Raw genomic sequence first — 15,418 nt, 5'->3', positions numbered from 1 at the left:
CATACCAGGCTTGAAAGAAAATTGAGAGGGAGAGAATAATTCCACTCCCTAAGCATACCTCCAATAAAATGTTATATATTTTATGTAACAGAAGACATGTACACCATGTTTATGACAGCATTACTTGTAACAGTCAAAAAACAGGCAACCCACATGTCCTTCAACAGCAGAATAGGTAAAATGTGATATATTCATGCACTGGATCACTGACAAAACTATTGCTATATGCAATGACATGAATTTATTTCACCAGTATGATGTGAGCAAAAGAAACTAATCACAAGATGAAAAAGAATACATACCATGATTCTATGTATATAAGTTAAAAAGCAGGCATAATCTCTAGTGTTCAAAGTCAGGACAGTATTTACTTTTGGGAAGGGAGCAAGGGAGAAGTAGTGATTGAAAGGGGACTCCCAGGGAGCTCTGTGGAGCTCATAATGCTCTATTTCTTGACAAGGTTCAGAGTGACGTCAATGTGGTCGCTGTAGTAATTCATCAAGCTGTGGACTTATGATGGTGTATTTTTCTGTGTATGTTATAGCAGACAAATACTGTATGACTCCATTTATATGAGGTTTCTAGAGTAGTCAAATTCATAGAGACAGAAAGTAGAAGGGTGGCTGCCAGGGGCTGGGGGGAGAAGGAAAGGCATAGCTTAATGGGTATAGGGTTTCAGTTTTGCAAGATGAAAAGACTTCTGGAGATTGGTTCCACAACAACGTGAATCTAGTCAACACTACTGAACTGTACATCTAAAATGGTTAAGATGGTAAACTTCATGTTACATGTATTTTACCATAATTAAAAATTAAACGAACAAACGAACCAATCAACCCTTCAGTAATTTTCTACTCCTCTTGGGATAAAGTCCAAAATCCTAACACAGCCTAGAAAGTACTGACCCACCTTTTCACCTCTGCTGTATACCACTCTTCCCCTTACTCTCAACTCCTTTCAGTTCCTCAAGCACACCAAGGGTTTCTTTGTACCTTTTGGTCTTCATATATTTTCCTGGCCTGAAATGGTCTTCCTTTCTGTGCCCCTCTTAGTTTAATATCTGCTCCTGCTTTAGCCTCAGCTTAAACATCGTTTCTTCCGAGAAGCCTGCCCTGAGCATCCTAGACTGGGTTAGTTCTCTCATTTATGCTCTCTCAGCATCCTGATACTTTCCCCAAGAATTATTATTAAATTATTACTTGTGTTATTATCTGTTTAATGTTTGTTTTCACCACTAGACAATACACAGGGGCTGACTCACCTTGCTTCTTCCACTAGACAGCCACCAGACAGCATGAAGGAACTTCTTGTCCTGCCTGCCGTACACGTGTTTAATAATTATTTGCTGAATGAGTATTTGAAGAGCTGTCCCACATGAGTTTAGGATTTCTGATCCAGATGAATTATAGTCTGGTGACAACATGCAAATGAGAAACTGCATCACTGACAATGATCTTTGAGCAATCATAGAAGAGAGACATTAGAAAACTAACCTGTGTAAATAGCACTCCAATACTTACAAACTGATAAAGATGGACTGTGTAGATTATGGGCTAGTTAGGGTACTATTAATCCCTAGAAAAATTTCAGAAATAATTATTCAAGGAATAATTTGTAGACACTTAGAAGAGGAAGCTATAATCATGGGGTGCTTGCACAGGTTCACAATGTGTGGGAGACAGAATAATGCCCTCCTCCCAATCCTCCCAATGTCTCCATCCTAATCCCTGGGACCTGTGAATATGTTAGGTAACATGACAAGAGGGAATTAAGGTTGGTAATCAGTTGACTTTAAAATAAAGAGATTACCTTGGCCCAATGTAATCACAGGGTCTTAAATGTGGAAGAGAGGTAGGAGATCAGAGTCACAGAAAGCTCTGAAGATGCCTCACTGCTGATTTTGAAGATAGAGGAAGGGGCCATAAGCCAATGAATACAGGCAGTCTCTAGAAGCTGGAAAAAACAAGGAAATGGATTCTCCCTCAGACCATCCAGAAGGAATGCAGTCTTGCCCAACACCTTGATTTTAGCCCAGTGAAACCCATTTAGGACTTCTCACTTCCAAAACTGTAGGATAATAAATTTGTGTTCTTTTAATCCACCTGGTTTGAGGTAATTGATTACAGTGGCAATAGGAAAATAACATACTATTATGCCATAAAAACACACTTCTTCTCCTTCCTAGCAAATCAGAAACAAAGTAAATACAATATATTTGTTTTTTCCATCAAAGAACTTGATTATGTATTTTATGATATCATAAGACAAAGAAATATGTACTACATGCAAAGTCAATAAAGTAAATTAGAAAATGGTTAAATGCCCTCCCCACTCCCCCAGAAGTGCTGATTAATGGAATAATGTCAACCATCTTAGAAGGTTTTTAGAAACACACTACAAGGGTCTGTTCATTCACACTCTTCCGATACTTTTATCAATAACTTAGAGCAGCGTTCTTAACTTTGGGTCCGTGGACCACTTGAGGCCTCAACAGGCATCTGAACCTCTTAAACTTTATTGAAAACTCTGTGTACATATACACAAATAAGTATTTTTCATCAGAAAGGTCCACAGCTTTCATTAAAGTCTTAATAGGAATCCATAATCCCAGAAGGTTAAGAACCACTGACCTACATGAAGACACAGGAAGTATGCTCATCACCTTCACGGGTGACACAAAGCTGCTAGAAAGAGTAAAGACTGGATGAAAAATCAGGATTCAAAAAGTATCCTGAAAGGCTGAATGAACAGGCTGAACCTCGTAAAGGTAAAATCACTTGGCTTAGGGCAGCCTCTATGAAAAAGACCTAGAAGGTCTAATCAGCAGTAATCTCAGTATGAGTCAGTGATCAGGGCTACCAAAAGAACCTACATGACTCTAGGCAGGTGTTCAGAATGATGGAAAAAAAGCATTCTACTCTTTTCTGCATTGGTGAAACCAAGTTGCAATACTGTTCAATTATGCTTTTCTCTTTGGGCCGCCATAACAAATGACTACAAACCTGGTGGCTTAAAACAACATAAATTTATTGTCTCACAGTTCAGGCCAGAAGTGGAAGTGAAGGTGTTGGCAGGGCTGGCTCCTTCTGGAGGCTCCAAGAGAGAAATAGTCCCATGTCTCTCTCCGAAGCCTCTGGTGGTTGCCAGCAATCCTTGGCACTCCCTGGTGATGGCAGCGTAACTCCTATCTCTGTCTACCTCTATCTTCCCATTGTCTCTCTGTATCCTCTCTTCTCCTTATAAGTACACCAGTCACTGGATTTAGGCTCCACCCCAAATTAGTATGATCTTATCTTGATCCTTAACTACTTACATCTGCAAAGATCCTATTTCCAAATAAGATCATCACATGCTGAGCTTCCAGGTCGACATGAAGTTTTGTAGGACACTATTCAACTCACCGCATTCTTTAAGTGGAATATTGCTTTCTATGGTTTACAATACCATATTCTTAAGAATGGTCAATAGAAATAGGAATATGAAGTCTAAGGGTTAGAGGACTTGAGTCAGACAAGGAAATTAACTACTGTCTACAAATTTTTGAACTGTCTTTTTTTCCTCCAAAAGAAAAAAAGACTTTCTAACATTCTGTTTTCCAGAGATGAATGTGGTAGGTTTCTGTCACTCATTTGTTCAAGCTTGAGCTGTAAAACCATTGGATAGTAATGCTGAGGCCTCAGATGGGTGGTTAGACTTGATGATCACTGATGACTGTTAAGTTCTTAGATTCTAAAATTCCTTCCCCATGTCTCCATCTCCATGGCCCTTTTAACTGGCCATTATACAGTATCAAAGAACCATAAAGCTCTACTAATACAGCAAACACTGTGTGGGAGAGTAGGAGGTAGAGGTGAGTGGGATGCCAGCAAGAAGGTACACATTGTAAAGAAAACTCAGAAGCCCTAGGAACGAAAGAATATCAGAATACAGGTAGCTTCAGCATGGTGAGCAAGGGTGAGATGAATGGCCTGAGGGAAGGAAAGGCTGGAGCCAGACCAAGCAGCAAGTGCCTTGTATACCACAGTAAGGAGTTCAGATTTCCATTCTAAGGACAATAAGAAACCACTGAAGGGTAGTTTAAGCAAGGAGTGACATGACTGGGTGAAGCTTCAAGATCACTGTGGCTACCAGGGAGAAAAGACTGATGGAAGTTAAGAGAAAAAGCAGAAAGACCAAAAAAGGGTAAGAGATGGTAGCTGCCTGTACTAAGATGGCAGGAGTGAAAATGGCAAGCAACAGATAGATATGATACACCCTGAAGGTAAACTGTGGAGGATGGATCAGATGTGGAATGTGAGGAAAAGAAGCCAGGATGAAATTTGTTTAAATAACAAGAGCGGACAGCGATGTCATTTACTGAGATGGAGAAGACTGGGGAACAGTGGTAGCAGACTGGAAGGCAAAAAATAGGTATATATCAAAAGCTCCATTTGAAGCTTATCAATCTGGAGGTGTCTCTGAGAAATTTAAGTTAAAGATACCAAGTAGGCAGTTGAATATACGAATCCAGAGCTCAGAGGAGAAGATTAGGCTAAAAGTAAAGATACAGGAAGCTGTCGCAGGAGGCATGTGGAGAGAGGAAAAAATTGTTGTCACAAAGAGTTCTCTTATTTCTTTACAAGAAAATATTTTTGGATTACTGGATATTGTTAAGTGCCCATTTATTTTTGCTTAAGTTTTATGATCTCAAACCTCAGTCAGTTGGGTTCTAAGATTTTTCTCCAGCAACATTCAGCTGCTTGGGTGACAGAAAGCATGGAGAAGATGAATGGAGAAGATGAATGGAGAGGAGCTCAGATGTTGGGAAAACAGGGAGCTTCTTCAAAGAAAAAAAAATAGGGGGCAGAATTCATTTGCAGTGCACACAGGGGAAAGAGTGGGAATCATACTGTGTACATGGATTAAAAAAAGACAAATTCACCCAATGGCATACAGCAAAGTGCACCAGCCCCATTCACCCCATCACCCCCAGTCGCCAGAGGCAACCACTTTTAACTAGCTCTTTTTTAGTTCTTCCGGTGGTCACCTTCCACTAGTTCTAAAAAGGCTTACAGCCATTATTTCCTGGTTTCTCAACTTTAGACATTGTCTGTGGATTTATGATGTCACAAATTAGGATTCTGCTCACTTAACACTTCTCCATCTTCCCTCTCTTCTGATTTTATTATTTTATTATTTTCCACTGCAGTTAAACCTTTCTAGTTTCTGCAATTACAGACTATCTCTTGAATCCTCACCTGTGAGATGAGATGAAGATACTGGCCCTCACCTGTCCCTAATATCTCCTTTCTCTCTTCTATTTCTCCAGCTTTGTCATCTATTTATAATTGTATACTCTTAAGGTTGATAACATTTCCTTTCTGGTCTGCAATTATACAGGTTTCTCTGCTACACAAAAGTCGAGCATTCCTGTGAAACCTTTTGTAAGCCAAAATGGCAAAAAGAGAAGAAGCAATTACTGCAGGACACATCTTGCTAACGGACCCACAAAATAAATCAAGATAGAGCACAGATGCTCACAGACACGGTTCACAGCTACGGCAGCTCAATGTTAAGATGCTGAGTGTCGTTCCGGGGCAGGAGCTTGGCAGGGCCGCTCTCACTGCTCTGGGTGCAGCTGCCTCTACACTGGCTTGTCAGGCTACAAAACAAATGCTGAATGCTATTTTCGCTTCTTGCCTTTTTTCCATTAAAAGCGAAAATCCTCTTCAGATTTCTGAAGAGGAAATCAAAAATAGGTACTAGGGCTTCCCTGGTGGCACAGTGGTTGAGAGTCCGCCTGCCGATGCAGGGGACACGGGTTCGTGACCCGGTCCGGGAAGATCCCACATGCCATGGAGCGGCTAGGCCCGTGAGCCATGGCCGCTGAACCTGCACGTCCGGAGCCTGTGCTCCGCAATGGGAGAGGCCACAACAGTGAGAGGCCCGCATACCACAAAAAAAAAAAAAAAAAAGGTACTAATGTAGGTCTTTTGTAAAAGCAAAGTGTAAAGCGAACTTTCAAAAAGTGGAGATTACCCATAGTTAAGTCTTCATGCTTTAACTACAGATTGATCTTAAACAGTGAAAGCCAACAAAACCAATAAAAGCATTAATATCATCATGATAAAAATATCATACAAAAGCCAAGTCCTGTCCCTTTCTAGGATTTACTAACTGCTCAAAACGATGACACATTTTAGCTTGATTCCTGTTAAGACAAGAACACTTGGTCTTAGAGTTCCTCTTTTCTTATTGGTGAAAAACATGAGAGTTCCTCTTTTCTTATTGGTGAAAAACATGCCCTCTTCAGTTATTTCTAGTGTCTTCCAGTTTTCTACTCATTCTAACCACTGCTTGGAATTCATTCAGTTCTTCTTGAAGCTAGGGAATAAACTTAAAAAAAATACCAACCTTAGACACATACTTGTTCACTTTAGAGAGTATGACTTTCCCCCTATGGAGAAGGTTTTATATTAAAAATAATTTCAAAAAAATGAGAGAGAAAAGAAAATGAGAAATGTCACCCACAATCCAATCAACATAACACAACCATTTTAATCTTTGCATATTACTTTGAGTCCCTGTCCACTGTAAGCATATTTAACACAGTCACAGTTCAATCACTATGCATTTACTTTTGTAGGATATAGCCAGCTTTCACAATGATCCCCTTTAATGGCTATGTAACATTCCACTAAATAGATATATCATAATTTATTAAACCCACTTGGGAAGCGATACAAGATGTGGTTAAAGTATAAGCTCTGCAGTCAGACAGACCTACATCAAGTCCAAACTCTACTGAATCACCACAGGATTCAGCTGGTGGATTACCTCACTCGCTTTAATTCGTCCAACACTAATTACCAGTGCCACCCTCCTATGTTCCAGGCTCAACACTAAGCACTGAGTATGCAAGAGTGGACACTGAGACAGGATCTCTGCCTTCAGAAACAAACAAGATAGATATATAATTTCCAACCATGTTAAGTGCTATAAAGAAAAAAACCCACTAAGTGCGAGACTGGAGTGCCTTAAATTCCCACCCACAGAATGAGGATATAGTACTACCGAGAGCTGTTACAAGTATTAAATGATAATCCATGTACAGTATTTGGCACCATTCTTGGTACACAGTAGTTACCCAATATATATTAACTATATCACTGCCTGGGATAAAGAGAGAACACCAAAGCAGGAAATACCATCCTCTCAGTATACTCCTTCCTCTGTCAATATAAATCCTGTACTTTTTCAGGTTTGAGTTTACTGCTAGAAGTTTGATGTGGGTCTTTTTTAGATCCATTTCTCTCCTTATTATGTTCAAGTTTTCTTTTACCTCCCTGAACAAACTGAGTATATTTGTTATAGCTGTTTTAACATCCTTATCTGCAATTCCATCATTTGCCCCATTTCTGGGACTGTTTCTACTGCCTGTTTCCTGTCTGGTTATGGGTCATGTTTTTCTATTTCTTAGCTTGTCTGCTAATTTTTGATTGGATGCTAGTCTTGGATTTCATGTTTTGGGGAGCTGGATTTTACTGTATTCCTTTAAATATTATTGGGGTTTGTTCAGGATTAGTTACTTCGAATAAATCTGATCCTTTTAAGGTCTGCTTCTAAGCTTTGGTAGGTGGGTCCAGAACAGGCTTTCTCCAGGGCTAATTTGGCCTCACTCCATGCCTTGTGCATCAGGTCTTTCTACTCTGATTAGTGAGAATATGAACTATTCCCAGCCTTGTGCGAACTCCAACAATTCTTCCACCTGCTAAGTTTTAACAGTTCTCCATAAAACGTGCAGATCAGTACTCAACCAAAGGCTTGAGGGTACCCCTTGCAGCTTTCCAGAGCTTGCTCTCTGTGCAGCTCCCTCCTCTCCTATACTTGACCTCCTCACACATTCAAGCTGCCTTTGCCTCCCTGAGCTCTGAACTCTGTCTCATCAACTCGGGGAGACCACCAGATTCTTTCTGGGTCCCCCCTCCCTGTGCTGAAGCTTGGAAACTCTCCAGGAGGTAAACTGAGGCGGTCACAGAGCTCTGTTGTTTATTTCCTTTCTCTCAGGGATCACTGTCTTGTGCTGTTTTTTGACCTATTTCTAAAACAACTTTGTTAGGTTTCCCAGTCACTTGAGGTGGCAAGATAAACCTGGTGTCTGTTACTCCATTATGGCTGGAAGCAGAACTAATCAAGTTTGACTTCAACTTTCACATTTTCAATGGAACTTCTTTAGACTACAAGTCCAAATAATTTTTCATTTCTCTGATCTTTGTACCATTTATGATCTAGCATAATAACAGAGGCCCTACAGTATATTCTGTCCATCAACATCCCACCATCCCCCATCCCACCATACAGCTTCCAGCAATGCCTGCTATCAGTTTCACTACCAGACCAAGCACCACAGGATTAAATGCAATCACATATCACAGTGGCTTGTGCCAGGCACAGTCCTAGGTGTTTGGCTGAAACAAAGAAGACACTGTCCCTAATTTCCAAGAGCTCACAGTTTGGGACAACTGAGTAATCAAATTCTCACCCATAAATCCATAAAATAGTTTTAATGGGAAAAACTAAGGTATAAATGAACCTTTAGAACAGGGATTGTGGGTTGTCAAAAGTTTTCTTAAAGGGCCAGAGAATAAGTAGTTTAGGCTTGGAAGCCATACAGGCTCCTGTAATAACTGCTCAACTCTGCCGGTGTACCTTGAAAGTAACCACAGACATGTGAGTGAATGGGCATGGCTGTGTTCCAATAAGCTCTGTTTACAATAACAGGTGGCTGGCCCCCTGGCTGGAGTTTGCAGACAGCTTGCACCACCTTCTACAATGGCATGTCCTGTTTGTGCCATCCAGACAAGACTGATCTCAACAAGAAAACCAAGTTCTCTCAGGTAGAATTACATACTATGTCTTTTGCACACACCACAGAACCTGTATAACACAAGCACAGTGTAGGTGCTTATCAAGGACTTTTTAATTTACTTCATTTGACATTTGAAGGGTTCCCTTTATTTCACTCAAAATTGCTTCCAGCAGTAAAGAAATCTACACTTACTATGATTTACGGAAAAAATGAATGCCTAGTGCATAAAATACTCTAAGATGATAAAACAAACAAATGTTGATGATCCTGACAACTTAATTTCATTTTGTAAATAAGTCAAGGTTGCTATACTTAAAAGAACCAGCTGTGAGGACTATCCATGCATCCCAGTGATGTGGACATGGTCCAAAACACTACCAGACTTCTTTGAGAATTATCTAAAGAAAGAGTTCACAAGCACGTTAAAAAACTGCATCAAAAATAATTTTCAATTGTCAAAATTAAAATCTATCCAGAAAAGACAAAGATTTGGTATATTGCATGTATTTTTCAAATTGTTCAATCGAAAAGATAATCTCACAAAACAAATTCTAAATGTTTAAATTTGTTTTCATTGTTGTACAGTATGTATGTATATATATGCACACATACACACCCATGTGACTGGTGTGAAAAAAACAGTATCCTTAATGGGTTTATTCCGGCAGGTTTGTTTAACAAGATTTGTCTTATACCTTTACAGTCACACTTTGTTCAAGATGGAGGGAATCTTGGAAGCCATCTAATCGAACGTTCCTTCAAATGAAGGATTTCCCTTTTGTAATATTCAAAACAATGCTCTGTAGTTTGTTCATCTCTTAAAACTCATAGTCAGAATTGAACATGCACTAAAGGTGTGCTTGGCCTATAACGAAGTGCGACCAGTGCTACCCAGGATCCAGATGCTCAAATGCATGCAAGATTAGAATGAGCTCGTCAGTGAGCAGGCTTTGTCCTGTAACATGCAGCTCTAAGCCTCATCTCCCCTCAACTCCCTTCCCTGCAGCTAATTTTTTTTTTACCCAAATCAAGACTACATATTCATTCCTATTAACTTTTTTCTTAGTTTCAGCCCACCATTCCATATACTGAGATCCTAAGGATCCTGTAGTCCAATATTTCAGTTAAATATGTCATGTCTTTATCAAAATCACTGGCACAACAATCAAAGAACTTCACAATGTGAAGAATAACAGGAGGAAAAATTGAAGGCAACAAGTATAGACAACACTTTGCCATAAAGAGAAACAGAGAAATGGGATGGCAGCAGGATGGATATTTGGTGGGGAGGTCAAATGTTTAAATATATATATTCAAATATTTATATGCTAATGAATCATCCAAAAGCAAAGGAAAAATACAGTATGTAAAAACATTTTCTAAATTGTTAAATTCTAAATTATTAAATTTCAACACAAATATAATTTATCATATATTGCTTGGTCATCTAATTTATATCAAAATCTGGTTTTTAGAGCCTCCAGCTCCTGAATTCTCCTTCCTTTCAGGATCTCTGCTTCTAGGATCACACTTACTTTTTCTCTGAATATTCTGAAATCTCTAACTATATCCAGTAGCCCCTGCCTTTGCCATTATGAAACTGAACATCACATGGCCCTTTTCATCCAAGATCTTGTTTCCACATTAATCGCCTTTACTCTCAGAATTTTAAAAATCAAATTCAGGCTTAATGGATTCTTCCAACAGAATCACATAAAACTTAAGAATCTAAGATTTTTAAAAAAATGTTATTGTATCCCTACAGTCAGCAAGATGGGCAAAAAAAGTTTATTATTTGGTAAAATTGCTCTCCAAGGCTGTAACATCCAATCCTGAACATTTCTAGGCTAAGTGGCCATTACCAAATTCTTCCCACCAGCACATCTGCATACAAAATGACATCATCAACAACAGGGCCTTCTCCTCTCCCAACCCCCACGCTAGGGTCAAACAAAAAGTTAGTGTGCACACACATAAAGCACATTTACAATGTCCACTGCACAGTAAATGCTAGCTAGTTTACATTTGTTTCTAGATCTAAGCTCACCCTTTGAGTAAGTAGTAAGAAAGCAACCATGAACCACGATCTGTACATAAATATAAGGTGTGTTCTTTCAAAAGTCCATTTCTAAAAATGAATTCTTTATCAGTTAAAATATGAAATTTGTTGTCACCAAACAAATGAATCTCCATTTACATCTATTTAATGATAAAGAATATATTTTCAAAGTACAACACTTGTTTATGAAATATTTTATAAAGTTTAAAGTTTCCGAAATGTACTTTTAAAATACTAAAGCATCTAAGGAAAAAATAGCCAATTTGCCCTTTAAAGATATAGGACAAATAAATCTTGCTCAGTAATTCATACATGCCTAACCAATAGAAACAATGCAAAATAACAAGAAAGGTTTTTACTTTCACAAACCAAGTCATAGATTTAAAATGAGTCATCATGTTAAGCTCTAGGAAAACTGTAAAGTGATTTTGTCTTTATGTTCATTTCTACCAAACATTTGTCCTCAAAATGAATTTTCATTAATTTCCCATCTATTGACCACAGCTGTTTTTTTTGCCAGGAATTCTGTCTCATAACTGTTTTTTGTAATTTGAGCATCACTTTGTTCAGTGTCAACACCCAGTAAATCTTCAATAAACTTGTTAAGAATCAAATTATAAGAGCTTAAGAGTCAGAAGGAATGCATAATTTTTTCTAAAAATACAAAAATTTGAGACTCACTAAATCAAGAATATCATAATGTGAAATACCCAAATATTACTCAAATTTTAAACCGTTTTCTTTCTTTTTTTATTTGCGGTATAATTGACATAAGCCATTTTCTTAAACAGGAAAAGTTTTCAGAGATTTCTACCACAATTCTTGTTTTTCAAATACATTCCTGGGACTTCCCTGGCAGTCCAGTGGTTGGGACTCTGCAAATCCCTGGTCAGGGAACTAAAGATCCTGCAAGTGCATGGTGCAGCCAAAAAAACCATGAAACAAAAAAAAACAAAAATAAAATACATCCTAAATTCCTGCTGCAAAAGCACAAAAATGTCTTAGATTTCATGTTAATCCATCGGTTTAGAAACAATTTACAGGTAAACTGACATAAAAACCGCCACTAGACTGTGAGATTCAGGAAGAGGAGAGAGATTTGTTTTGTTCATTGCTGTGGCCCCTCCCTCTGCCCCAGTGCCTTGGATGGTGGCTGGTACCAGTAGGTTTTCAATTAGTATTTGCTGGATTGAAAGAACCTATGTGTGCAGACCCCTTAGTACAAAGCCAGACCCAAACCTGCAGGATCCCACCAACACCATGAGAAAACATGGAGCAATCTCATGCTGTGCAGATACAAATTGAGCCTCTAGAGAACAGAGGACAGGAAGAGAAGACAGACACTCAGGGGAACTGACTGCAGACTCAGTTTCCACACACTGCTCCAATGTATTCACATTGATGCCGTGTTTAAACTCCACCAATTTAGAGATTAATTTAGGTTAACAAATCTCCTCTTGTAAGAATGCAGGAATCATTTAAACTTCTCAATAACCTTATGGTGTAAACATTTCACCATTCCACTTTGCAGATGAAACTGAGGCTAAAAGGCCGAATTACTTTCTTAGAGTCACAAAGTACTTTCCCAGTGTCACACAGTTTATGTACAGCACGACTCAGAACCTTTAATCCTTTAATGCTACCACCTCGTTGACAGGGGACTAGGACTAACCTTTACCCACACATCAGTGCCCAATACCTTTCTATCCAAACACCTAAAACAAGTTTTCTTAAAGGTGGAGCTTTTGTTTGGGGTGACAGGCAAGCAACAAGTAGTTTCAGAACATGGATCACTTATGAGGTAAGTATCTAAAATGAGGATCATGTATTTGGGGTGCCTGGGGGAATCAAGCCCCAAAGCAAACCACAGATTTCAAAATACTGCACAGGGCCAGCTCTTGCTCTAGAACAGTTTGCCTCTCTCTCTTCCTCTTCCTCCCCTTCCACGTGACCCTCACAGATCTCAGTACCAGAAAATAGACTACCATTGTCAGTGCCATAGTTTGGCAACATTATGTGTCCCAACCACAGTGACTGGCACAGAACAAGCAGGCAAATATTTACTGAATGAACCAAAGGCCAAAGTTGTTTCTGTGGGCAAGGTGGGACCCTAACTGCCTTTTTTAACAAAGTGGAGATGAGAAGTGTACCCTAACACTTGATTACTGGTGTAAAAATGAACTTTTAAAAGGCAGGTGTAAACTGGGGACAGGCTACAGTCAAAGCCTTACCTGGTTCTTCTTCCTCAGCTAGATTGCCTCAAAGAAGAAAACAGCTTAGCACGTTAGCATTCAAATACAGATCTCAGAAGGCGCATAATGTTTTAATATTCTCGGGGTGAGAGTGGGTGGAGGTTGAGAAGAATAGTAGGCATTTTTCCAAAAAGTTTGCTGTGGGCCAAAAAACAAAATCATACTCCACAGTGTGGGAAAAGTTTCCTTTAAAACATGGCCAGAAATTTATACAAATATATGCTTTATACCAAATAATTAAACAGAGCCTACGATAATAGGAAGACGTAAGGTTAAGCCAAACGCTTCAGAGACAACTCTCGAAAATTTTACCTATTTCCCCTTTGGTAGACTCCCGTGACCTGAAGACTTGGCTACAGGTTCCAATTGGTATTGGATTCTTCATAACGTGTGATTTTCAGGCGTCAAATTACAGTAAAGCTGGTGGGGCAGAGTAACAGCCAAAAGCAACAGGGAAGATGCCCATTTTTCTCCTCCACCCTCCTCTCACTTGCCACTTAAGAAAAACGGCACGCCTCTACATTAGAAAAGGGCCTCATCCTTTGAGATTCAATGCAGCGCTAAGTCTGTGACTTCGGGAACGAACCTGCGGATTCCAAAATACAGGTTAAGACCTCATCCATCATGAACTAGTTTTGCGCTCTTCCACCACCTCCTTTGTCTGAGCTGTCCCTGCAAACTCGCAGTTCAATGCCTTCCTGTAAACAAGCTAACTAAACCAAAAAGGAACGTTCTAAGTCTTTCTCAAAAGAAGAACCCAACAACGCGTCTGAAGCCTCATCCCAGGAGTGAGCAGGCGGGGGTGCACACGACGGGAACCTCGACCCTGGGGCCGCCCGCCGAGCTGCGCGACAATCCGGGCCGGGGTGGGGGCGCCGCGCCCGCCGCCCCCGCGCCCAGGCTGCGGCTCCCGCGGGGCCAGGGACCGGGGACCATCGCCCGCCGCTTCGCCACGGCTTCTCTCTCCGCTGCCAGGCACTCACCTCCGTGGATGGGCAGCGGCGCCAGCACCTGACCGCGGACCTCGGCCTTGGGCGAGTCGAGCCCGTAGCGCCCGCGGTCGATGCGGAATGTGAGCGGGGCGCCGCGGCCGGGCTCCTGCACCGTCACGTTGATGAGCGCCGTGTAGTACTCCTGGCTCGCGTTGTCTGCCCTCGCCGGCCACAGGCTGCAGGTCAGCAGCGCGAGCGCGGCGAGCCGGGCCGGGCCCGCCCGCGCCGCACCGCTCATCGTCCCTCCGGCTGCCGCCGCCGCCGCCGCTGCTCTCGGACCGGGCTCCCGGGCCGGCGCCGAGAGGCGGCGCGGGCGCGGCCGCCGCGGCTGCGGGAGCGCACGCGCGCGGCCGGTGCAGGGCCGGGCACGAGCACGGCCCTCCTCGGTGCCGCGGCCCTGCTGCTCGCCGCCCTCACGTCCGCGGCTCGCCCGCGGGGACGCGCCCATGGGCCCCTTCGGCGAGGACGACGGGTCAGCCCGCGCGCGATAGTCTCCTCCGGGTCCCTCCAGGGCCATGGGGGCGGGCCCTCTCCATTCCCCGGGGCCGGTCCCGCCGAGTGAGGGCGCCTCGCAAGGACACGACAGAGGTGGGAGATGCGCCCGAAGAAGGGTCTCTAGAGCACAAAGTCCCGGTCGCCGAGCTGCTGCCTCAGGCGCGCGCTCGCCACCGCCCCGCCCACTGTCAGCCGGGTGGCACGGCGCAGGCTTGGGGCTCAGCCCCGCCTCCACGCGCATGCGTGCGAGGGCCTGTCCGCTCCCGCCCGCCTGCACGAGGGCCCTAGGAGGCCCCGGCGCTTTCTTAACCCGCGCCCGGACGTGTTTATACGTCAGGCGTGATGCGCCTAGGATCTAGAGCCCGGGTGCTTTCCAAGGGCCTCTGGAAGAGTTTGAGATGAGGTTACAAAAGAAAAAGAGCTAAAACTTTAAAATTAATTTAAAGATTAAATGTCAATGGGATTACACATTTCAACTGGTCAACTCCAAGTCATATAATTGGCATCACAGGAGGGAGAATGCGTCTGTGCAAATAAGAGTACAAGGCCTCACTAGGCCCGGATCTTTAAGGACATCTGAGTCATTAGGAAAGACCCCTACAGACTAGATGAAACCTCCAGAGTCCCTTGGACAAGGTGGAGACTGTGGTGAGACTTTCCCCCCACCCCAGACCCCCCAGCACACACACTACCCTATACACACACACACACACACACATACACACACACCATATCAGTTAAGCTGTGCACCCTTCTAAAGCATAAGTGAAAG

At 42.0% G+C, this 15,418-nt stretch overlaps 1 protein-coding gene across 2 annotated transcripts in view; it reads right to left on the bottom strand.

Annotated features, from left to right (window-relative positions):
* RNF130 (ring finger protein 130) overlaps positions 1 to 14,803 on the bottom strand; it is a 108,012-nt gene extending 93,209 nt beyond the window's left edge. The window contains exon 1 of one of the 2 annotated variants that reach the window (XM_073802888.1): positions 14,143 to 14,803. In XM_073802888.1, the coding sequence (XP_073658989.1) occupies positions 14,143 to 14,668 (526 nt within the window). In that variant the 5' untranslated portion in view covers positions 14,669 to 14,803. The remainder of the gene's footprint in view (positions 1 to 14,142) is intronic. The other variant, XM_019937443.3, reaches the window with a different exon arrangement.
* Between the last annotated feature and the right edge of the window lie 615 nt (positions 14,804 to 15,418).

The sequence above is a fragment of the Tursiops truncatus genome, chromosome 3, assembly GCF_011762595.2.
Source record: "Tursiops truncatus isolate mTurTru1 chromosome 3, mTurTru1.mat.Y, whole genome shotgun sequence".
Classification (NCBI taxonomy): Eukaryota; Metazoa; Chordata; class Mammalia; order Artiodactyla; family Delphinidae; genus Tursiops; species Tursiops truncatus.
This window is presented reverse-complemented; position numbering and strand designations above follow the sequence as displayed.